Source organism: Diceros bicornis, chromosome 10, assembly GCF_020826845.1.
Source record: "Diceros bicornis minor isolate mBicDic1 chromosome 10, mDicBic1.mat.cur, whole genome shotgun sequence".
Taxonomy (NCBI): domain Eukaryota; kingdom Metazoa; phylum Chordata; class Mammalia; order Perissodactyla; family Rhinocerotidae; genus Diceros; species Diceros bicornis.
Window position 1 is genome coordinate 62992919 of NC_080749.1, and position 25498 is coordinate 63018416.

General features: G+C 38.3%; 1 protein-coding gene across 2 annotated transcripts in view; it reads left to right on the forward strand.

Annotated features, from left to right (window-relative positions):
• The first annotated feature begins 6211 nt into the window (after positions 1-6211).
• NUP35 (nucleoporin 35) overlaps positions 6212-25498 on the forward strand; it is a 33383-nt gene continuing 14096 nt past the window's right edge. The window contains exons 1-4 of one of the 2 annotated variants that reach the window (XM_058549379.1): positions 6212-6312; positions 9676-9846; positions 12211-12338; positions 15491-15551. In XM_058549379.1, coding sequence (XP_058405362.1) covers positions 6273-6312; positions 9676-9846; positions 12211-12338; positions 15491-15551 — 400 coding nt within the window. In that variant the 5' untranslated portion in view covers positions 6212-6272. The remainder of the gene's footprint in view (positions 6313-9675; positions 9847-12210; positions 12339-15490; positions 15552-25498) is intronic. The other variant, XM_058549380.1, reaches the window with a different exon arrangement.

Genomic DNA, 25498 nt, shown 5'->3' on the forward strand with positions numbered 1-25498 from the left:
ATCCTGGTTTTGTTTCAACATCCATTTTGCCTGCTATAAACTTCCTCGGGGCTTTCAAAAATCTGATTAAACCTATCTGATAGTTCAAATGTAAAAGCAGGAAATAAAATTACACCTGAAAGTTATGTTTTTTAGATGAGTTTTTCACAGCAAAATTGAACAGTAGCTACAGAGATTTCCCATATACCCTTTGCCTCCACACATGCTTAGCCCCCTCATTATCAACATCTCCTACCAGAGTGATGCATTTGTTAAATTGGTAAACTACATTGACACATCATTATTACCTAAAATCCATAGCTTACATTAGGTTCCACTCTTGGTGTTGTACATTCTATGGGTTTGAACAAATTAATAATAACATATATCTACCATTATAATATCATACAGAGCAGTTTGCCCTAAAAATCCTCTGTGCTCCGCCTATTCATTCTTCCCTCCCACAGTTATGTAAGTTTTGATGTTACTATTTCACTTCCAACAGGCGATAGGAACCATTTACTTGGTTAAAAGACAACAGGTGAATCAGCTAAACTGATGCTTCCTCTGATGTTTGGCTGCCCCCTTTCTGCCAGTTGTTTACTGTAATGATCAGAAAAAAATCATAAATTTCCAAATGTAATATTTATTTTAATTTATAAAGACATAGTTTTGGTCATTATTATTTATAGAGGCAAATGACAACTAATGGATTTATATTTTTCTGGACATGATCCCTCCATCTTAAACACCACGAACCTCTTTGGGGGATCACTTGGCCTCGGGCCCTGTGAAGTCATGGTTCCTCTGTGTGCTTTATATGACATCACAGTCTAAGTGACTGACAGCCCATGCTACACTAGCTGCCAAATGCTGAGATGATAAGGACATGAGTGACAAGATGTTCCCTCTCCTTGCTTTCTTTCTGAAGGTGACAAACTCCATCCTTTTCCTAAAGTCTTATGAAAGGTGGATATCTTTTTTCTTCACTTCAATTTTTAAAAATTCTTTGTTTTTATTTTTAAAATAGACTAAGAGTGGGATTTTAAGACAAACAAGTTGAATTTATATTTATACACAAATACTGCATATTAATAGACATTTATAAATAGGATGATGAGTATTCAGCATATGTGATAGATACACAAGCAGTCTGGCTGTGAATATATCAAATACAGTGAAAATAAACAAATTTTGAGAGTTCACATATTTATGACTTTTTAAAAATTTGTTTTGAATCTAGAAGAAAGTTAAAGTATATATAGCCCAGGGCTAATATTGAGGTTGGATTCTCTGCAGCCCTAGGTACTCCATCCAAGTGTTTCTGGCGTCACCTGGAGCTGTGCGAGTCAGCAGACAGTTTAGGGGCAAGAACCCTGAGTTAGCAGGGCTTGCATTCTTCCATTTTTTCCCCCAACCAGAGCAGTTCTGTTGCATACATTAAGTATCTGCACAACACCTTGTTTAAAGAAAGGGTTCCCCATCCAAGTTTGAAAATCAATGGTCTGCAAAAATAGCACTTTGATGAAATCTTTTGTCACCTGAGGGCAGCATTCAGGGAACCACAAATCCAGGTGTTCCACTTGATGTGATATTTTATTTAATATGTTCAGAAAAGAAAGAAGGAAAGCAAACATTGTAATTAAGATAATATTCATGTGCAGAAGAATATGGTGAACATGCATTATTTCTAAAGATTGCAGTTTAACAAGAAATTTTATAAAAAAGTAAAATTGTGCCATACAAGTGTTTCTCATTCAAGATAATCCAAGTATGAAAATCTCATTTTACCAAAAAAAAGGATAAATAAGTGGAACTACAAATAGGTTTTCACTTTATAATATAAATAATAAGCACTTCTAATATAATTAATATGCAAAATTATGATTTAAAAAATCTGAAAACATGCAAAATTGCATCAAATAAGTTATGTCAGATAACTATCCTTTATTCAATGTTTATTTATTTAGAGATTGGCGTTAATTTGTTCGTTCACTTACTTTTTCAACATATATTTATTGAAAAGTGATAGAAATACAGAAAAGAAAAAGTTATGGTCCCTGTCCTCAAGAAAATCCATCTAGTGGGGCTGAAATTTACAAAACAAGTATCTTATAGCAAATGAGTTGTAGAAGTAGTGTGTTCTGTGATTGAGTGATTGAGGTCTGGCAGGGCTGGGGCAAGTTTCATGGTGCAAGAGACCTGCTACTTGCGGAAAGGATAGGACTTTGTAAAGGGGTGGAAAGCAAAGAGATGCTAGGCAGGGGGATGCTGCAAAGCAAGGAATACAATGTGAAGATCTTTCACAAGAGGTTGAAGGTTTGCAAAGGGGAATAATGGGAGAATTAACTGGAGCAGAAGGTTAGGGTGAAAGGGTGAAGAGACTTTATTTTTGAAGCCAGGGTTCTCAATCACACCAGATGAAGGTAGAGTGACCATGTGTATTCCCTTTAGGGGTACCTACTGAAATCTCTAAAAGAGATGCTCTACCCTCCTGTCTCAGTCTGTTTGGGCTGTTATAACAGAATTCCGTAGACTGGGTGACTTATAAACAACAGAAATTTATTTCTCACAGTTCTGGGAACTGTGGAGGCTGAGAAGTCCAAGATCAAGTCACCAGCAGATTTGGTGTCCTGTGAGAGCCTGCTTCCTGATTCACAGACAGCAGTCTTGTAGCTATATCTTCACATGGCCCAGGTGGAGGTGAGGGTGGAGAGCTTTCTGGGATCTCTTTTATAAGGGCACTAATCTCATTCATGAGGGCCCCACCCTCATGACCTAATCACTTCCCAAAGGCCCCATCTCCAGATTCCGTCATATTGGGAATCAGGATTTCAACAGATGAATTTTGGGGGACACAAACATTCAGTCTATCACACTGTCTACCCTAAGAGATTCTGGTTTCCCGCTTTCCTTGCTAGCCAGGTGAGAATGTATGTAGTGTAATGAGGGACGTTATTGGTTGGCATGCACTGCACACGTGAATCCTGTGGAGCTAAAGAAAAGCTGCTGTAGAGAACTGGAAGTCACTGAGGGTTTTTGGCCAGCCAGGTAACGTGTACAAAGTAGCTAGTGATGTGTTAGAGTTGCTGGGAGAGACTGAAGGCAAGGAGATGTTAAGAGTTGACTGCAATTGTCTAGGAATTGAGGAGAGAGAAAGAACAGGACTTGTATCTGAATGTTTGATGGCAGGGAAGGTGGAAGCCAAAAAAAGAAAAGTGGACCAGACACTGTACTAAGCATAACCACCTTTCAAAGTAGGTATTGTTTCTATTTTACACAAAATAAAATCTACAGAGATTTAGTACAAATCCAAGCAATACAAGATTTAAGCAGGAAAGTCGGGCCCTGAATTCAGGTCTGTTTGACCTTAAGTTCTGCTCTAACACCCTGTGCTTTTAATCTTCTGTTTCTAAGAGACTAACAGAAAAAGGGACAACTGGAATGGGACTGGTTTTAGGGATGGGTTTGTTTTTGAGGTTTGATGTGTTGGTAGGTTGCTTAGCATGCATCTGGAAAAGTATCATTTGGCTTTAGAGAAGGGTGGCAGACAATACTGGAAATTATTTGCATAGATGTGACAATTGACGAGGACTCCAAAGGAGACCATAAGGAATTGAGGAAGAGAAAGAAGACAAAGGCTTGACTAACAATAATATGTCCAGGTTAGAATGAAATGGGATCAGGTACGGAAAAGCCAGGGAAAGAGTAGAAAGTTGGGAGGAGAAGTAGGAAGTATAGCATCACCAAAACATGGAAAACACCCATATACAGGAAAAGATTGTCAAAGCTGTTGAATACTGCAGATGTCAAGGAGACAGGTCTAATTTGGCAATCAGGAGAAAAATAGTTGCGGTCAGTGGTTTCAGAAGAGAATTTACACAGGAGGCAGTGTTTAATGAATTAAAAAACAAAATGGTGAAGTTAAGGAAACAGACCATCTACTAAAGTCTGTAAACCTTTTTTTGAGATCTTGAAAAAAAGAGAAGAAATATGACAGAAATTAATGCATGGTAGCCAGAAGAAAGAGCAAGTTCTAGGGAAGGTTTTTGGATAGGGCAAACTGGGTCTTTTTATAATTTGATGAGGAAAGAGCCAGTCAAAAAGGTAGAAGATTGAAATGCAAGTGAAGAAAGGAAAATGACTTTCTTTCTTAAAGGAAAAAAAGTTTTTAATTTGAAGAATACTAAAAACAGTAAATAACACCTCTAATCAGCCACTAAAAATTATATAAAGTGAATTAAAGGCCCTTCTTAAGCCCTCCAATTTACAAACCCCTCTCCAACTCTATCTTTCCTGTTAATAGTTTGGCACAAATGTTTCCCAACTTCTTCCTTTATTTAAACAAGCATCTCTCTCTCTCTTTGCATCTATACCCAAATACCCTTTTTTTGTTAAATGAAAATAAAATGATGCCATATACATGTTTTCAAATTGCTTCTTTCAGTATATCAATCATGGAGATTTTTCTAGGTGAATACACACTCGTACTCACATATCAAATCCATCTTATTCTTTTTAACAGGTGCCTAATGTTCTTTTGTTTGGCTATATCATAATTTATATAGAAATTCCTTCATTGATGAACCTTTCTTGGTACCTAAGTTATAAAAATGGAATTGCTGGGTGTGGTGGGCTGAATGACAGCTCCCAAAGATATGCACACTCTAATCTCGGGAACCTATGAATGTTATCCTATATGGCAAAACGTACTTTGCAGATGTGATTATTAACTTAATCATCACAACTGGATATTGAAATGGGAAGATTATCTTGGATTATCTGAGTAGGTCCTAAATGTAATTTCTAACTACATCCCTACCTACATCCATACATCCCTCTTCTTTACAAACCTACTTCTTCATTACATACCTATATCCCTCTTCTCATAAGAGGGAGGCAGAGAGAGATTTTACTACAGAAGAAGACGGCCATGTAATGACAGAAGCAAAGAGAAGCAGTGTCAGAGAGAGAGAAGATGCTATGCCTCTGGCTTTGAAAGGAGAGGACATGGCCAAAAGCCAAGGAATATAGTTAGCCGCAAGAAGTTAGAAAAGTCAAGGAAACATATTTTCCCTCGGAGTCTCCAGAAGAAACCAGTCTTGCTGACACCCTGACTTTAGCCCCATAAGACTCATTTTGAATTTCTGGTCTTTAGAACCATAAAACATAAATTTGTGTTGGTTTAAGCTGCCAAGTTGGTGGTAATTCAGTATGACCTCATCTGAACTTAATTACATCTGCAAAGACTTCCAAATAAGGTCACATTCCTATGTACCGGAGGTTAGCACTTAAACATATCTTTTTGGGGGACACAGTTTAACTCACACGCTTGTAAAAAAAAAAAAAGATCAATTCATCTGTAAGTGGTTTTAAATTTTGATTTCTGGGAAGTTGTCATTTAATGGTGGAATTGTTATTGCCTCACTCAAATTAAAAAATTCTTGCTGGATGTGGGATTTCAGGAAATCCCAAAGGAAACAGTGACGGAGGATGGGTGGGTATTTTGAGGATAATGAGTTTGGTACGGACCAGAGAGCATCCCAGAATATAAACAACGTAGCACATCACTTTTATAAAGTTAGTAAGTGAGCAAAACTAAACAACATATTTTTGTACACACAAATATAGAATGTGTGTGTGTGTGATATTTGAATACACTCTAAAGAAAAGCACCACACCGAGGGGAGGAGGACCGTCGGGATGAGATAGGGAGGCGCACACAGGGTTCCGCGGCGTTGGTGGGTTCACGGATATTTGTTAGCCTCCGTTATTTAATATCTTTTGTATGTATTAGTGTGTAATAAAACAGTAAGTATGCGTTATGTTTTAATATAAAACTGTGCCTATAGAACATAAAATTTAAAAACGTGGCATACGGATGGTAGAAAATACGCTTTGAGAATGGAGCAGTCACTTGGAAAAGCTGACAGATAACAGAGCACTAGGTAAACTCACGCTAATTATGAAACCGTGAGTAAAAGAACTTGTGCTTCTATGAAATTCAAGCACCAACAAACCAGGAGGCTCACAGCGGGAGTAGCAGCATTCCCAGAACCATAGTTTCCACGCTGGCTGATCACCTTACCAGCGAACTGCTTCTTCCAGACGCTGAGATTGCGCAAAGATTATTGCCCTATTCCAAAATGACGGCTCCAGCGCCTACAACTTAAGTATAGCGCATGTCCGGAAGTTACGCAACCCCATAAGGTAGCGCGCCCCTACCCGTGGGGAGAGTTTCCGCCATTTTTGAAAATCGGGAAGGTCTGGGGCTAAGTGCAGTTGCCGACGCGATGGCAGCCTTTGCCGTGGAACCCCAGGCACCCACGCTGGGTGAGTGAAAAACTGCTTTTCCTCGCTGGCACTTCGATCCACGCCGTAGGCCTGGAAGCGGGCAAGACTGAAAGGCAGTAGTCACCAGGCTCTCGTCTGCTAGTTTCAGTCGCGGAGGGGGAGTCCCTGACTCGCCCCCAAGTTCCCGGGAGGCCCCCTGCCCGAGGCGTCGCCACACTGCCGCTACGAAGGCGGCTCCAGGAAGCTGCGGGCCCCGGGGAGGGTGAGAAAACGGCCGTCGAGTGGTGACTGAGCCGTTTTGTGCCCCCACACGCCGGCCGTGCCCCACCTGCCCATACCTGTGACTCTCACAGCGCCCCAAACGCGCCGCTGGGTTCCGGGGTCGCGGGCAGCGTCGGAGGGAAGAAACTGACCGGCGTACACGTGGGTGGGCGGTGCCCTGGAGGGGGGTTACAGCCACCGCTCTTTGGTCACCTAGGCTTCTAGTTCATGTTTGAGTGCTTCCCTTTTCTGGGCTTTGCAAAAAGGAATCTGTTAGCAATGGAAGCTTGAGTCGAGCGACATTTATTTAACCAGGTGATGGCAGCCATCGAGATAGTGGCCTTAATAGGAAGCCTGGAGCTCGCACCCGCCTTTATCTTGGGAAAGATTTTCCCCGCCTTTTATCTTGGGAAAGCGACCAAGTATTGTAGGAGATCTTTTGCTCTAATTAGTCACGTAATGAAAATTCATTCCATTGTTTAATGGGGAGCCTCGCTGAAATGTGTTGTCGTTGAAAGAATCGACCAAGTTAACAGGATGTCGATTTCCTTTTTGTCTGCTGAGTTTGGGGACTTGTGAGAACCGTCGAAAATTTTAGAACGGAAAATAAACCGTCTGCTATCATAGACGTATTTGAAAATTGGGTTACAACTTTCTGAGTTTGGAAAAGAGTAAGTGCGATATATGTCTGTAGAATGAGGTTTTTTTTTGGCTTTGAAGGCTATATAATGCCATATTTTGTGCAAAATAAGTTTTTTTTTGAGAATAGAGTAACGAACTGTTTTAGTGTTAGTCATAAGAAACTAAACGCATAATGTCAGTGCAGATACTCTGCTACATTTAAACTTACGTACAGATGTTGGTCTAGGTATTTGTTTTGTATTATTTTAGAGATCAGAAAACTGTTCATTTCCGGTTCCAGAGTTTTCTACTCAACAAAAACATTTTGGAGTGTGTATTTCTTAGGGTTACAAATGTGAATAAACCTTTTCCTGTTTATTGCCTGGTCAGAAATATGACATTAGCTGATATTAATTGTTCAAGTCCACATACTGCAGATATTCCAGGTGAAGAATAAACATTTTCCCAGCACCCAATGGTATGTTAAAACTAAGGGTTACTTCAACAAACAATGCCAGCTGAGCAAGGTACAGTACTTATTTTAGGAGTACAGATTGTGAAATGAAATGAAAGACTTGCACAATCCATTGGTGTAGTTCTCTTTAAGGGAAATTTAGCCTGAGGGATGGTTGATGACAGTCTGAGTCCTTTCTGTCCCCCTCACTCTGGTGCTTTCTACTGTCTCACAATATACATACAGATATATCAGAACTTTTCTTGACTTAATTCTTCTTATACTTGCCATATATATTTTTTCTTCTGGGGGATGGGAGAGTGAAGATAGTTGGTGGGACCTAAAACTTTGTGTTTATTACAGTGGGTTCCTAAATGTATGTTTGGAATATGCTTTTGTTTATGCTTTTGTGTAGTCTTTCGGTGTGTAATGTTCTTTGGAAATATGTAATAGTACCGTAGTAACATAATAACTAGCACTTCAAAATAATTACAGTGTAGTTATAGTTCTTTACACCTATTTCAGTATTTGTTTTACTCTTTTCCTGAATTACTTTGTCTTTTTCCTCTTGTATAGGCTTGCATTGTTAATATCTGGGTCTACTCTAATGAGAAATAAGAGGAAGATTAGATAATTGACAGCATTTGGATAGCAAGAAACAAATTTTTGATACTATTTAGAAGGAATGGTTAATAAAGCCCATATAAATAACATACCAAATGTTTGACTTTTCTGAGTGCCATGAGTCACATTCAGTCTTGTCACGTAGTTGAAAATTAAATTTTCGTAAGCAGAAACTGCAAATTTTACATTTATACGTTACTTAGTCAGTTTTTGCTATTATTATAAGATATTGTTAGAATAATAATAACTAATATTTGTTGAACACTTACTGTATATTAGGCACTGGGTCAAGCACTTTACGTGCTGTAATTCTAATCAGAGCTCTGTGAGTCAGGGCTACGATTAGGCCCATTTTGCTGAGACACTTGAACCCAGGTCTCTGAGTCCAGAGCCCATGTTTTCCTTACTGTGCTATTTTGCTTTGAAATTAGAGTAAGTATGACTTCCTTATTTTCATAATGGGAATAATAATACCTACCCTGTACTTGGTGTGAAGATTAATTTTGAATTGATTGTGAAGTGTCAGTTCTCTTTTTAAATTGGTTTTATATTAGGGAGACTTTTATTGATTATTTCTGACTTCAAAATGAATGATTTTTAAACATGATCCAAAAAATAAACTTTCCGTGTCTTTTCAATATGTTTCTCAGTTGGGATGCTAATCATCATTGTTACGTCATATATGCTCTAATGTGTGCATGATTACACTTTTATTACAAAAGTTATTTACAGTTTTTGTGTATGGGGAAGAAAAAATGGGACATATAGCAAGCTAAACCCATTGTGTTTGATTTGCTAAGCAACTTTGTGTAAGTAGCTAGTGCACAATGTCCTGGTTTTTGTTTGTTATATAGTAGAAGCTGACCCAGAAATGGAACGAGGTCATTCTGTATGTATTAGGGATTTTTTTTTTTAGATAATAAACTGAAGTTTTTATTTTTTATTTATTTATTTATTTTTTAAGATTTTATTTATTTATTTTTCCCCCAAAGCCCCAGTAGATAGTTGTCTGTCATAGCTGCACATCCTTCTGGTTGCTGTATGTGGGACGCGGCCTCCGCATGGCCGGAGAAGTGGTGCGTCGGTGCGATCCCGGGATCCGAACCCGGGCCGCCAGCAGCGGAGCACGTGCACTCAACCGCTAAGCCACGGGGCCGGCCCCTAAACTGAAGTTTTTAAATTTAAAAATGTGTTGATTCTTAAACCTGTGAAATAATGTAAACAAAAACAGCTGTCAAAGGTTAGTGTTGGTAACACAAAATACTTTCACATTTTTCTGGAAATAATTTTTATTGGTTTTAAAAATAATAACTGTGGTTCTAATATTTAACAGTTTTGATTAAATTCTCGAAATTATTTATGCTAGATTCTTGCATCTTTTTGTTAGATATTGTAACATCGAAATCCTTACTTTGTTTTATTTTATTTTTTGATTCATTTAGGATCTGAACCAATGATGCTGGGTTCACCCACGTCACCAAAGCCGGGGGTTAATGCCCAGTTCTTACCTGGATTTTTAATGGGGGATTTGCCAGCTCCAGTGACTCCACAACCTCGATCAATTAGTGGCCCTTCAGTAGGAGTAATGGAAATGAGGTCACCTTTACTTGCAGGTAGGTAAATTGCTTAAAATAGTTTCACAGTGCTATCAGTACATGTACTAGAATTTTAAAAAGAATAATGGTGCAACAGTCACCCTCATCAACACGTTTATTAAAAAATTAAGTAATGCATCTGTTTGTTATTTTAAGACTCTTAGAATAGAGGTGTAAGCAATATAAACACTAGAATACTATAATTCTAAGAACTACTTATTAAAAATATGCATACTACATTTCATCCAATCTAAGATGTTATTGATTGTAAAACTCAGCATTATTTTAAGTACCACGGAGAAAGAAAAAAACTAAATATGATACAATACCAAGATGCCAGTTTTTGTAAATTATGCCTGTCTCAGCATTATTTTAAGTACCACGGAGAGAGAAAAAAAACTAAATATGATACAATACCAAGATGCCAGTTTTTGTAAATTATCCCTGTTTCAGAGATGTTAAAGTGTGGGAAGGAGGGCCGGCCCTGTGGCTTGGTGGTTAAGTGCGCGCGCTGCGATGCTGGTGGCCCGGGTTCGGATCCCGGGTGCGCATCGAGGCACCACTTCTCCGTTCATCCTGGGGCCGAGTCCCACATACAGCAACTAGAAGGATGTGCAACTACGACATACAACTATCCACTGGGGCTTTGGGGGGAAAAAGTAAAATAAATAAAATCTTTAAAAAAAAAAAAAAAAAGTGTGGGAAGGAAAGAAATATGGTCGTTTAACTTCAACTGAATTCAATTTAAATAATTCATCATAAATATAATAATGGCAAATATTCAAAAGAAGTGTAATTTGAAATTTGCAGGTGTAAGTTCTGCTTCTAGTCATAGTGAATTAAGATTCTCACTTGTAGCGTGTTTTGTGAAAGGAGTTACTCCATAAACCGTGGGGAAGTTTTTTACGCAGAATTTGCGATTGTCAGCACAAACTATTGTTATCTAAATGCAACATGTATCTTTTATAAGACTCCTTTAGCAAAGAAATCTTTTGAAAGATAACTTTGTTGTTTTGACTATGAGTAGTGAGAATTAGCTACAAAAATGGTTGAATTCCAAATGTGAGCTGATATCCTTTTAGTAGGTGTTTAAATGGAAACTCTTCTTACTTTAATTGTCCTTAAGGTATTATTCGGTTTAAAGTGGGTTATTAATTTTTTTAGGATTGATCAGGGAGAATTACATAAATTACATTTGAAGTAGTTGAGAACATTATTCTGGACAGATTTTTTTTTTTTTTCTTTTTGGTGAGGAAGAGCAGCACTGAGCTAACATCCGATGCCAATCCTCCTCTTTTTTGCTGAGGAAGACTAACATCCGTGCCCATCTTCCTCTACTTTATATGGGATGCCGCCGCAGCATGGCTTAACAAGCAGTGTGTCGGTGCGCCGAGGATCCGAACCAGCGAACCCCAGGCCGCTGCAGCGGAGCGCGTGCACTTAACCACTTGCGCCACTGGGCCGGCCCCCAGATTTTTGTTTTTTATACATTTCAGATGTATTATTTTATTATTGTAGCTACCATATATTGAATACTTATGAGCAAGGCAGTATGCTAAGCATTTTATATGTTACTTTCATTCTTTTATCAATCTTAAAGGCTAGGTAGTAGTATCCCTATTTTTCAAAAAGAAAACTAAAGCTAAATACAATAAAGAACTTGCTGAAGCTCACTTGTTAATAAGTGACAGAGCAGGAGGTTAAAGCCAGGTCAGTCTTGTTGTATAGCCTGTGTTCTAAATAGCTTATGCTGTACTGTCTAGGCTCAGACGTTAGTCTTACAGAGGGCCTAGGCTGCTTCGCTATTTGGCATTGCTGATACTCTGACTTATAAAGACATCTTTATGTCCCCAAAAGTTGATTCTTTTCCTATATCTTTATTATGTACTTAAATATATTTCTATTGTGAGAAACATGAATGAGATCTGTTTAATCGTGACAGTCAAATTCCACATTAGGGGGTGATATTTATTCAAGTGTATACAAACTGGAGCTGTTTAATACCTACTTTCAAGTGAGAAATAAGATCAAGTTTTATATTGAAATGTTAAGCATTTTGTAGAGAAAGCAAAAGTTAGATGTGTTTACTAAAACCTCATCTTTCTATTTGCTTATTCTGGAAACTTAAGTGCAGTCTGTGGATCACCAGCATTGGCATTACTGGGAGCTTGTTAGAAATTCATAATCTCAGGCTCTACCCCACACATTCTGAATCAAAATCTGAATTTTAACAGGATCTCCAGGTGAGTCTTACATGTATTAAAGTTTGAGAAGCACTAGGAGATAAGTTTGTCAATATTTTAAAAATATAAATTAAAAAAATTTTATCAGAGAGATGAAAGATTTGTTTACTCACCTGACTATAATTTTTGTACATTGTAGGCGGGTCGCCACCGCAACCAGTTGTACCAGCTCATAAAGATAAAAGTGGAGCTCCACCAGTTAGAAGTATATACGATGACATTTCCAGCCCTGGACTTGGATCAACACCTTTAACTTCAAGAAAACAGGTGATATACATACCCTCACTCACAATCCACAGTTAATAATTTCATGTTTTTATGTGGCTATACAGTGAGGGTCAGAAATTGAAATGGTTCCCTGAGGTCTATTTTAGTGTAACTATTGCACAGAATAAGCATTAAGGACATTTATCATGGACTCTCCTTAAATTGTATTTTTTTTTTTTTTTAAGATTTTATTTATTTATTTTTTCCCCCCAAAGCCCCAGTAGATAGTTGTATGTCATAGCTGCACATTCTTCTAGTTGCTGTATGTGGGACGCGGCCTCAGCATGGCCGGAGAAGGGGTGCGTCGGTGTGCGCCCGGGATCTGAACCCTGGGCCGCCAGCAGTGGAGCTCGTGCACTCAACCGCCAAGCCACGAGACCGACCCTTAAATTGTATTTATCATGAAATATATTTTAAAATGTGATGTAACTCCAGATTATTTTCTCATATAAGCAACTCCGAGGTTTTTATAGATATGCCTCATTCATCTGTCCATGCCCCCAACCTACTTAATGTATAAGTAGAAATGATTATGGTTTAAGTCATTCCAATTGTTTAAAAAGTTCAATATTTATACATAATTTTGTGAAAGAACAAATGAAGATTCAGGGTTTTGTCCAGATGTAGAGCACTTAGTAATGATTTGAAATCTTTGTTTTCAGAACGATTTTATTATTATAAGACCAGTATCCTTTTAGAGCTGTGTTCACTGTTTACTTATTTTACTAAAAATGCTGCTTCCTGTGTATTTATGAACTGATGGTTTGGTATGTTCTGGGTGTAGGTGTCCTGATGGTGATGTTTGGTTTTGGTTGGTGCAGGTGTAGGTGTTCTGATGGTGTTATTTTCAGTCATAGATTATTGCAAGGTAGAGATTCTCTGTTTTGATGGGATTGATAGCTACAAGGAAGTGTCTATACTTATGAAGTACCTACTATGCACAGGCCCTGATCTTACAACTTCGCATGTATTATGTCAATTAATCCTCACAGTGAATCTGTGAGGTAGCTATTATGAGCTTCATTTTATCATTGAGGAAACTAGGGCACAGAAAGCTTAAGTACGTTGTCAAGGGCAAGGCAGCTAGTCTAGCAGAGCCAGGCTTTAAATCCAGGCAGTCTTGAATCTAGAGCCAATGTTTGTAACAGTCATGCTGTGCTAACACTACTGTGATAACTCTTGATTGTCACTTGAAAGGTATTATGGGTTTTTCTTTGAAGTAGAAAGTTTAGTAGCTTTTATAGTCACAAGTGTTCCCTCCTATCACTATCGTGCTTAGTAGGACATATAAACAAAGTGTCAGTTAAGCTGATAAGTTCTTGGTATAAAGATGTTTCTTGGGCCGGCCCAGTGGCTTAGTGGTTAAGTGCGCGGGCTCTGCTGCTGGCGGCCTGGGTTCGGATCCCGGGTGCGCACCGACGCACCGCTTCTCTGGCCATGCTGAGGCCGCGTCACACATACAGCAACTAGAAGGATGTGCACCTACGACATACAACTATCTACTGGGGCTCTAGGAAAAAAAATAAAAAATAAAAAATAGACGTTTCTGCTGTTTGGTTTGGAGAAATGTTTTATGCCTTTCCCTAAATAAAATATGGCATGGTTGTTGGAAAGTTTAAGAATGGTAGAAAGCATCTTTCAGTAAATTTTGACTGTTTATTGGCTTGATATGTCTAGCGTACTAGGCCTACTTATCAAGCAAAGCAAAATTAACTCTTTGTGTTGAACAGAATACTTTCTCTTTGCACTTTCTCTTTGCAACACTTCTAAACCTGCCCTCCTGTCCAGTACAGTAGCCACTAGCCAGGTGTGGCTGTTGACACTTGAAATGTGGCTAGTCCTATACTTAATTCAGATATACTTAAGTGTAAAATACACAGTAAACTTTGAAGACTTAGAAATAATGTAAACTATATCATTTACCTTTTTATATTGATTACATATTGAAATAATAATATTTTGGATGTATTAGGTTAAATAACTATACCTATTTTTACTTTTTTAATGTGTCTACTATAAAATTTAAAATTACTTATATGGCTTGTGTTATATTGGGACAGTGGTGTTCTGGACTTACTCAATCCAGAATATTGTGGTCCATGATATTTTTCTAAAGGTTGATAAGTAAATCTGATGTTTAGTTTGGTATGAGAACCACTGGCTTATAAATATCTGCTAGTTTTCATTACTCCTCTGATGATACATGAAAAGAAGGGTAGTTTACAGTCATTGCTATGTTCAGAATTTTTAAAAGTCTTGTGGGTCATAATTTGTAGAGAATATGTTTGACGTGAAAGTTGCTGAGAATATTATCATTAGATTAAAGCCCAAATTAGTTTTGCCCCCTGAGACTTTGTTCAACCTCTCTCTAATCATGAAAGAAGGTGGGATTAAGAACTGAACAAGACATTTTGTGTCTCTCCTAACCACCTCTCAACATTTGGTTCTGGTTGCTAGATAGTAGCCAGATTTTAAATTTCCTTTGTTTAATTAGAATCTGGTAAAAAAAAAAAGTCTATACCTATATATTTACTTCTGGAGAAAGAGTGTTCTCATTCTTGATTGGATATTGTTGTCTTTGTTTATAGAAGGACTTTTAACTACTTTAATTTAATCTTTAGTTTTCTCACATTTAAAGGAACTAGTATTGATAATTTTCCTGCTTTGTAACTTTCGTCTAGTAGAGGCATAAGTATGCTGTCTTTTATTATGTAGACTGATTTGAATCTGTACTGTTTCATGGTTTGTAAATTTCTGTTTAAAAATAGAATTCTGCAATCTTGCTATTTTTCTATGTGAGCTTGGTGATTTGAAGAATCACCATTATCTCTCTTATTTCAAATATTGTACCTTAGCTACTAAAAACAAATAGCAGTGTTACTTTCTACTACTGATAATGTCTTTTTACCTAATGTAACTTTTTTATTTTAAACAAATAATATGCTAAAAGATCTAGCATATTTTAGATTAATACTACTCAACTTAAAAAAAAAAGTTATAGTACTCTTAGATTGTGAGCTAATTAGAGACATCTTCAGTACCTGATAGACATTCAGTTGTCTATTGAAGGAAGCATTTCAACACTTACTGTGTGTATGGTATGGTTAGAACTTTGCGTTCTTACCTTAACACTTTCTTCTGATTTTGTGTAGCCAAACATTTCTGTAATGCAGAGTCCTCTTGTTGGAGTGATGACAACTACTCCTGGAACAGGTAAGCAACGAATTTTAACAGACTGTTCTCTGCTCTTTGAATGAAGATAATATACGATGTTTGTTGATAATTGCCAAAATTTTTTCTTTTCTATTTCAAATTTGGAGACTTTCTCAAATGTCAATAACTTCCTTCAGGACGGAAATACTTGGTATATTGATTCTTTTCTGAGTTTATAGATAAGATGTGATATTCTACTCAAAATATTAAGAATTAAAAATATACATACTTAATAGGATCTCCTGAATTATCAAAAACTGTAATTAAAAAAAGCTGTTACAATTGGGAAGAAAAGGAGTACAGAGACTGAATGATAAAGGTGTTTTGAGAGGTGGTAACGCATAGCTATAAATCTAAATGTTGTTGACTGCAAACAGCCACTGATTATATTTAGTTTTTCTTTAAGATTAATGGTATTTTTATCACCATCAGCATTATCATTAGCACCACTCTTCTAACATACTCACATATTTATAATCTATCAAATGTTCATTCAGCAAATATTTGAGCACATAACCATGTACCAGGCCCTGGGAAACTGAACAAAATAGATAACCCTTGCCTTATGGAGCTTTTATTTATTTACAGAATTTATATTTATAAATAAAATAAGTAAATTGTAAAGTTTGTTAGAAGGTAATACATTTTATGGAGGAAAATTAAGCAGCAAAGGGGAGTAGGAGGTGAGGGCTTATAGTTTTAGATAGGGTAGTGTATTAGTTTTCTGTTGCTGCCATTACAAAATTACACAAACTTAAAAGTGGCTTAAACAATACAGATACGTTTCACAGTTCTGGAGGTTAGAAGTGTGAGGTGGGTCTCAAAGGGTCAAAATCAAGGCGTTGGTAGGGCTGTGTTAGTTTATGGAGGCTCTAGGGGACAATCTATTTTCTTGCCTTTTCCATCTTCAAGAGGTTGTGCATTTCTGTTGTGGTCCCCTTTCTCCATTGTCAAAGCCAGCAACTTTGCATCTCTGTGACCATTCTTCTGTAGTCACATCTCCCTCTCTCGCTTTTAAGTACCCTTGTGAATACATTGGGCCCTTCTGGATAATCGAGAGTAATCTCCCTGTTTTAAGGTCAGCTGATTAGTGGCCTTAATTCCATCTGCAACTTTAATTCTCCTTTGCCATGTAATGTAACATTCCCAGGTTCCAGGGATAAGGGTGTGGATGTCTTTGGGGAGGCCATTATTCTGCCTACTACAGATAGTTAGGGGAAAAGTAACGTTTGCTCAAAAACCTGAACTAAGTAAGGGAGGTAGAGAAAGTGTTGTAGATAGAGGAAATAGCAAGTGCAAAGGTGGGAGTGTGTCTGGGGTGTTCAAACAAGAGTAAGGAGGCTAGTGTGAAATGGAGTGAAGGGCGGGGGGGGAGAGTAGGAAATGAGGTCAGAAAGGTAATGGGGACTGATATTACAGGGTCATTGTAACAACTGGTCTTTACCCAGAAAGGGTGGAAAACAAATAGGATGAGACTGCTGTTGTGGTGAGAACAGACTTTGTTGTAAGGGGCAAGGGTGGACACAAGGAGACCAGACAGGAGGCTACTGCCTTAATCTAGATGAGAGGAGGTGGTGGCTTAGACATAAAGGAAGGCGGGAAAGGAGGAAAAGAAGAACAACAAAAAGATGGAACCAAAGAAACAATAGCAAGACAGTTGATTTAAAATGAACTAAATCAACAACTATATAAAACAAAATGTACTAAACTCTCCTGTTAAAAGGCAGAGAGTGTCAGAATGGATAACAAAAGCAATATCCAATGACAAGTTAGATCTTTTTATCCTCCAAATCCAGATTTCTTCAGGCAGTCTGTGAATCCTCGCTGGCAGTATCCTTAAAGTCTCAATTTCTATTACCAGTTTGTTCAAGGCTATTTAGGCTTTTTCTATAATGCCCCTCAAATTTCTTACAGTATTTATTCACTGCTTGATTCCAAAGCCATTTTCACATTTTTAGGTTTTTGTTACAGCAGCACCCCACTTGTGGTACCAAAATCTGTATTAGTTTTAAGTTGCTGTCATAGCAAATAACCACAAATTTAGTGGCTAAAAACAACACAGATTTATTCTCTTTCAGTTTCTCTAGATCAGATGTCTGGGCACAGCTTGGTTTTTTGCTTTAGAGCGCAGATGTCAGCAGAGCTGTGTTCCTTTCTTGAGGCTTTGGGATGAATCTGCTTCCAAGCTCTTGAGGTTGTTGGCTGAATTCAGTTCCGTGTGGTTGTAGGACTGAGGTCCGTTTTTCTTTGATGGCTGTCATCTGGAGGTTCTCAGCTTCTAGAGGTTGCCCTCATTCCTTCACTTGTGGCTCCCCTTCCATCTTCAAAGACAGTGATGGCAGATCAAGTCCTTTTTTATCCTTGGAATCTCTGACTTCCTTTTTTCTGGTGTATCTCTGACTTGACTTTTTTGCCATCTGCTGCTGTTAAGGGCTTATTTGATTACATTGGGCCCACTGGAAATCCAGGGTAATTCCTTATTTTAGGATGAGCTGATTAGTAGCCTTAATTCTATCTGAAAGTTTCTTCACAGCTAAACCTACATTAGTGTTTCATTGAATTACCAACCAATCAATCAAACCAGGGGACAGAAACTTTGGGGGAATATTTTTAGATTTCTGTCTACCACATATATCATGGTGAAAAATCTAGGATGTCACTTCAGCCTCAGTTACATATTTGAGGTGGAATGTTCTAGGGGAATTAGTTTAGGTTTTAACAATCTTAATCTGATCAAACAAATAGGTAGATAACAGTGCTCTGTTATGTGACTGTTACACAGTGACTATTCAGTTTTTTAATTGAGTCAGTAAGTGATCCCAGGGACATTGAAAATGTGAAAACATAATGTTAAGTAATGTATTTTGTGCTTTAAAGGATGTCTTAGTTATCTGAAAAGCATGCATGATAATATTCTTATTGTTGTCAAGGGGAAGAGCACAGGATTAAAGTTAATTAAATATTCTTTTGTTAACTTGCTTTTTTCTAATACTGTAATTTCTATGAGGTTCTTGTAATTTTAGAAATCATATATGAAAATACAAGAACTGTGATAGGAAAATGTACTTTTCATAAATTGGCCACTGGGAGCCACTGCTGCTTCTGCTTTGAGTTTAAGGATTTTATGTATATAAAGTCTTAATGGGGCATAAATGAAAAAGAATGTTTTTGAAAAGATGTGACGGGCATGAGGAGCTATCATGCATGGCCAATAATAAGCAATAAATGGAAAAAAGATGTTGAGAAAATTTAGGGGAAGATGTAGACTTTTCACTTAGAGCTATTTTTTTTTTTTTTTTGATGAGGAAGATTAGCCCTGAGCTAACATCCGATGCCAATCCTCCTCTCTTTGCTGAGAAAGACTGGCACTGGGCTAACATTCATGCCCATCTTCCTCTACTTTATATGGGACGCCACCACAGCATGGCTTGACAAGCGGTGCGTCAGTGTGTGCCCGGGATCTGAACCAGTGAACTCCGGGCTGCCGAAGTGTAGCGTGAGAACTTAACCACTATGCCACCAGGCTGGCCGTAGAGCTATTTTTTTAGCTCCTATGTTTAGTGTTAAATAAATGAAAATTTCTTGTATAATTTGTAAATTTTAACTTTCTGAGATTGACAGCTTTTGTAAAGAGATGTCATTGGATTTAATGGCAGAACTGGTATTTAATTTTATTTATTTATTTTTTCCCCCAAAGCCCCAGTAGATAGTTGTATGTCATAGTTGCACATCCTTCTAGTTGCTGTATGTGGGACTTGGCCTCAGCATGGCCGGAGAAGCGGTGCGTCGGTGCGCGCCCGCGATCCGAACCCGGGCCGCCAGCAGCGGAGCGCACGCACTTAACCGCTAAGCTACAGGGCCGGCCCGCAGAAGTGGTATTTTATGTTTGTGTTCAATAAGGAGTTTTTTTGTTTTTAATTCTGTAACTGACCTTAAAATCTCTTTTAGAATCTTGTTTCTGCTCCTGGAAAACCTTGGTTATATGACAAAGTGGGAAATCTGGATTAAAGAATTTCAGAAACTTTTCAACCATGGTATTTTATTGCCCTGGTAAAGAATATTGAATATATTTGCCCTATCTTTCCCCATGATCAACCCTCAATTTTTGTCTGCTATTGTTTAAATATACTTCTGCTTTTCACACTATTTTCAATTTTTTCTTATTTTTTTTCTTGAGAAGTTCTTTCACTTATCTGTCATCTCTCTTCTCAAATGGTATCCCACGTCTGTCTACTGAATTAGAATCCTTATTTGTGTTAACGTATTGTTAACAGATTAAGTGTGATAGACCATAGCACTTTCTGGCTGCTTTTATTGGTGCTAGGAGCTCAGAGTTCTGATAGTGTTCCCAGAAGCGGGGAAGAAGGACTAATTTATCTGTGAGGGGCCTTTCCCTGACACTTCTTTTTCTGATGTGGGTTAGCTGCTCTGTATGTGCTTCTATCAAGCTCCTTCTGCTCAGCTCTTTTCTTTTGTCATTACTGGATTATGAACTCTCTTCAGGACAGAGATTCTTTCTGTATCTTCATTATTTACCCATCACAGAGCTGGGTATAAAGGAGCTTCAGTAAAAGTTTGTTGTCTGAATAGATTGGTGGATGTAAGTTGTAGTGAGTTGAATGGTGGTCCAAAATGATATGTCTACGTCCTAATCCTTAGAACCTGTGAATATTACTATGTGGCTAAAATAAATAATTAAGTAAAGGATCTTGAGAGGAGGGGCTCTCAGGGAGAGTTGAGAGAGTTGGAGAGGTGGGGAGGTAATCTTGGTAATTACCTGGATGGTCCCTAAACCCAGTCATAAGTGTCCTTATAAGAGAGAGGCAGAGAGAAATTTGACACAGACTGGAGAGACATGCAGAGGAGAAGTTGATGTGAAGACTGAGATGAAGATTGGAGTTTTGTGCCACAAGGCAATGAACACCAAAACATGCCAGCAGTCACCAGAAGCTAGATGAGGCAAGCAGTGGATTCTCTCTTACCGCCTTCAGCAGGCATTTGGCCCTGCTGAAAACTTCATCTTGGACCTCAGAATTGTGAGAGAATAAATTTCTGTCGTTTTAAGCCACCCAGTTTGTGGTAATTTGTTACAGTACACATAGGAAACTAATATGTGTATGTAGTGTTTTGAGGCAATGACATCCCGACACCAAACAAGGATTGGAAGATTTGCATCCAACTTGGCATGGCGTAGTTTTTCTTTAATAATAATTAAACACTAACCTTATTCTAGATTGCATTAGTTTCTTATTGCTACTGAAACAAATCATTACAGATTAGTGCCTTAAAACAACTCAAATTTATTATCTTAAAATTCTGGAGGTCCCAAGTCCGAAATTGGTCTCAATGGGCTAAAATCAAGGCATTGGTAGGCTGCATTCTTTGATCTTTTTTTCTTTTTGTTTTCCTTTTCCAGCTTCTAGAAGTTGCCCATATTTCTTGGTTCATGGCTCCCTACCATCTTCAAAGCCTGCAATGGCCAGTGGAGTCTTACATTACTCTCTTTTCCCTCCCCATTTAAGGACCCTTGTGATTATGTTGGAGCTCCTCAGATAATCCAGTATAATCTTTTTATTTAAGATCAGATGATTAGTGATCTTAATTCCATCTGCATCTTTAATGCCTCTTTACCATGTAATGTAATTTATATCTGGGTATTAAGACATAGACATCTTTGGGGGAGAATTTTCTGCCTACCACAGAGACTTTTTAAAATTAGTCACCAAAATTTATTTAGTCTCATGCCAGACTAACCATAGTGCCATTGAATGGTCTCTAGTTTTGGTGGGGGTAATATTTTGTATTTCAGGCAGTGTAAATGCAGATAGTTTTAAAAAATCAAATACAGTCATGTGCTGCATAGCAAAGACTCAGTCAACAATGGACCACATATAGGATGGTGATCCCATAACAGTAGTACCATATAGTCTAGGTGTGTGGTAGGCTATACCATCTAGGTTTGTGTAAGTACGCTCTGATGTTCACACAATGACAAAATTGCCTAATGATGCGTTTCTCAGAATGTATCTGGTCTTCTTTTTTCTTTTTTAAATGAAACATTTCTTTTTCTTACTCCTTTTTTCTTGCTGAGAAAGATTCACCCTGAGCTAACATCTGTGGCAATCTTCCTCTATTTTGTATGTGGGTCGCCGCCATAGCATGGCTGCCAACCAGTGGTGTAGGTCCGAGCCCCGGGGACTGAGCCCGGGCCGCCGAAGTGGAGTGTGCCAAACTTAACCACTAAACCACAGGGCTGGCCCCCTGTTTCCCAGTCTTTAATCGATGCGTGATGCTAGTACTTAAATGCTTATAATGAAATGCCAGCAGTCTTGAGCCTTACTTCTCCAGAACTGACTAGTCCAGATCTTTGAGCTATTCCTTGCAGTCTTTACCTTGATTTATCTAAATAAAGTGCTGTATTAGTTTCCTTTTGCCACTGGAACAAATTACCACAAATTTAATGGTTTAAGACAACTCAGATTTATTCCCTTATAGTTCCAGAAGTCAGAAGTCCAAAATCAATTTCATTGGGCTAAAGTCGAGGTGTTGGTAGGACTGGTTCCTCTTGGAGGCTCTAGGGAGAATACATTTTCTTGTGTTTTTTTTTTTCCCAGCTTCTAGCAGCTACCTGTTATTTGGTTTGTGGCCCTTCTTTCGTCTTTGGAGTGTATCACTCCTATCTCTGTTTCAATCATCACATCACCTCTCTGTGGTAAAATCTCCTTTTCCTTCTTGTAAGGACTCTAGTGGATATATTAGGGGCCCTCCTTAATAATCCTGGATAATCTTCCCATTTCAAGATCCTTAATCACATTTGCAAAGTCCCTTTTGCTGGATAAGGTAACATTCACAGGTCCAGGGATTAGGATGTAGTCATCTTAGAGGGCCATTACTCAGTCAACCATATATGATTATATTGCTAAGTCTTGATTTTCAGTTTTCAACATTGCTGTATTTATCTTAAGGTAATTGAAGATATTATATCTTACCTCCCCCACATTATCCGAATATAATTATATCAAACTTGATTCCTTTGTCAGTGTTTATATTATTATGACTATGTAAACACTCTTTAGTGCTGAACTAAGTAGTATAATTTATTCTTTCTGTCAAATTTTTATTTTTCTTTAGTTAATAATTGTCTCTTTTCCCATTTGTCTACTTGTCTATGTGCCATTTGCTCCTTTTATTTTAAGCGATTGTTCTCTTGCTGTGATACGTATTTATCTTTTAAAAATGCTCAAACCTAGTTTCAAACACATTTTGTTGTTGTTGTTTTAAACTGAACTCTCTCTTAGCCTCTCTTGGCTGTTTCCTGTTTCAGCATGGTATACAGCTATCATCCTCGGACTTGCCTTAGCAAGTTTCTGGAGTTGAGCTATTTTTCCTAGATAACATGTTTTCCTCTTTCTTAGTTTATTTCCTCATTTTGGTGAAGAACGTATTTGAGTAGCTTTCTAAGAAAGCTTTCATGGGAAATGAAATTTAAGACCTCATGTCTTGAAATGCAGTTTTTCTGTCTTCACGCTGGATTGCTGGTTTGGCCATGTATATAGTATTTTAGGTCAGAATTTTGGAGGCATCATTCCATTGTCTTCTAGCTTCTAGTGTTCTGTGGAAGTCATTTGCGTTGATGATTCCTAAGTCTTTGTATGTGGGCTGGTTTTGAAAAATTTAACATCTCTGTATGGTTAGTATTCTCAATTTCACAAATGTGCCTTGGTGTGGGACTTTTTCATTTGTTTTTCTGGGGAATTAATTGATGGATCCTTTAAATCAAGACACTTGCCTTCAGTTCTGGGAAACTTCCCTGTATTTATTTGATAACTGCTCTCCCTTTGTTTTCTCTGTTCTCTCTTTCTGGAATTTCTTGTTTTTGAGCACTGGAGATTTCTAATTTTCTACCTTTTCTCCTTTTCTTTGTCTTTTGTATATGTATTGTACTTTCTGAGAGACATCTTCTTTCTCGATTTCCAACTCTTGAGGTAATTTTTCATTTTGCCATTTAATTTTCAAGAACTTTTTATTTTGGTTGTTCTCTGACTGTACTTAAAAATGTAACATCCTGTTCTTGTTTCATGGGTAAAAGATCAGATCAGTGTTGGTCTTTTTTATTGCTACTCATATTGTCTGTTTCCTTCTAGTTTTTATTTTTTCTCTTTTTTCCATCTCTTCTGTCTTTCTTGGTGGAGGCATATTTACTTATTGAATGAGACACTAAAAAGCTACTTGGAACCTGTGCATTTGTGTGGATCAACATTGGCAGGCAGGGGGAAATTGGTGGAGAGAGGCTGTTGTCTCTTGTTGGGCTTCACTGTAAGGGGCCTGGGCAGTTAGCTAGATTTTTGTTGGGAAAATCTCTGATTTCAACATATGTAGGTCTTTTTTTTCTTTTAAATTTTCCCAAAGAAGAATTCTTTAATATTGAGCCTTAATGTCTAAGCTGGTATTCTGAATATAGAAAGGGAGAAGTCTCTTTTTCAGTATGCCGATTTTCACTTAATCAGCCTCCTTATAGTTGTTGTCTACTGTGACCGGATTCATTGAGTCTTGAGCCATTTAGATTTCTTTTCTTCAGAGACTAAATTCTTGGTTTTTTGGGCGTGAAGTGGCTAAGTGACAGTCATCTGGCTCCCTGAGATGAGGAGGGCCCTGCCATCTCATCCCTTATTATACACACTTTAAACTAGTTTTCCTTGATTTCAGCCAGCAGCCTCTTTCACACCTTTCACAATTCCTGTGGTCTCCAAAACCAGAGACTTTCTAGAATGACTGTTATTGGGTGTCTGACAGGGAGTAGACAAGTGTTCATTCATGTTTGATTGGATGTTGTATCCATTGTTCAAAATGCTTTTGGGTACAATGAGTTTGTCAAACTGAAAAGTCTGAGGAAACAGCCCCCACAAGATTGCCCTCATTTCAGATGCCAGCTGCAAGTTTTGGGATCCTCAGGGCCCCCTCACTTCACACCAGCTGGCTACAAAATCAGGGGTTCTCAAACCCACCCTAAGGTTTGATAATTCACTAGAAAGACTCAGACCCCACCGAAAGTGCTATATTTATGGTTACAGTTTTATTATAGCAAAAGGATACAAATTAGAGCCAAAGAAAGATGCGTAGGGTGAAGGGTGAAGTCTGGGAGGGTTTCAAACACAAATCTTCCATGGCATGTTACTCTCCTGGCACTGATATATGTCACTACACACAGAGTATTGCCAGCTAGGGAAGCTCACTAGAGCCTCCATGTCCAGAGGTTTTTTTCTTTTTTCTTGTGAGGAGATCAGCCCTGTGCCAACATCTGCCAATCCTCCTCTTTTTTTGCTGAAGAAAACTGGCCCTGGGCTAACATCCGTGCCCATCTTCCCCACTTTATATGGGATGCCACCACAGCATGGTTTGCCAAGTAGTGCATCGGTGTGCACCCAGGATCCAAACCGGTGAACCCTGGACCGCCACAGCGGAGCGCGCGCACGTAACCGCTTGCGCCACCGGGCTGGTCCCTGTCCAGAGTTTTTGTAGGAGTTTCATTATGTAAACATGATTGATCAAATCATTAATCAAGTGGCTAAACTCAGTCTCTAGTCCTCTTCTCTGCCCGGAGGTGAGTTAGTATCATGTGGCTCAAAGCTCCAACCTTTTTATCACATGCGTGGTCTTTATGGTGTGACCTGCCCCCACCTTGAGTCACCTTGTTACCATAAACTATCAGGTGCGCTTGAGGGGCCTGCCATGAATAACAGGAATGCTTCTGTGGCTGGGGGAATTCCTAGGCTTTGGAGGTTACCTTCCAAGGAACCTGACAAAGGGTCTCTTTGGGCTGAGGCCAAATTCTTTTATTACTCATTGTGCTACTTGGTTTCATGGTAAGAAAAGGTACCGCTGCCAGGAACCTCTTTGTCCCAAGTTTCATATGCCATGTTATCTGTTTAAAATTTATTACTCTTCTT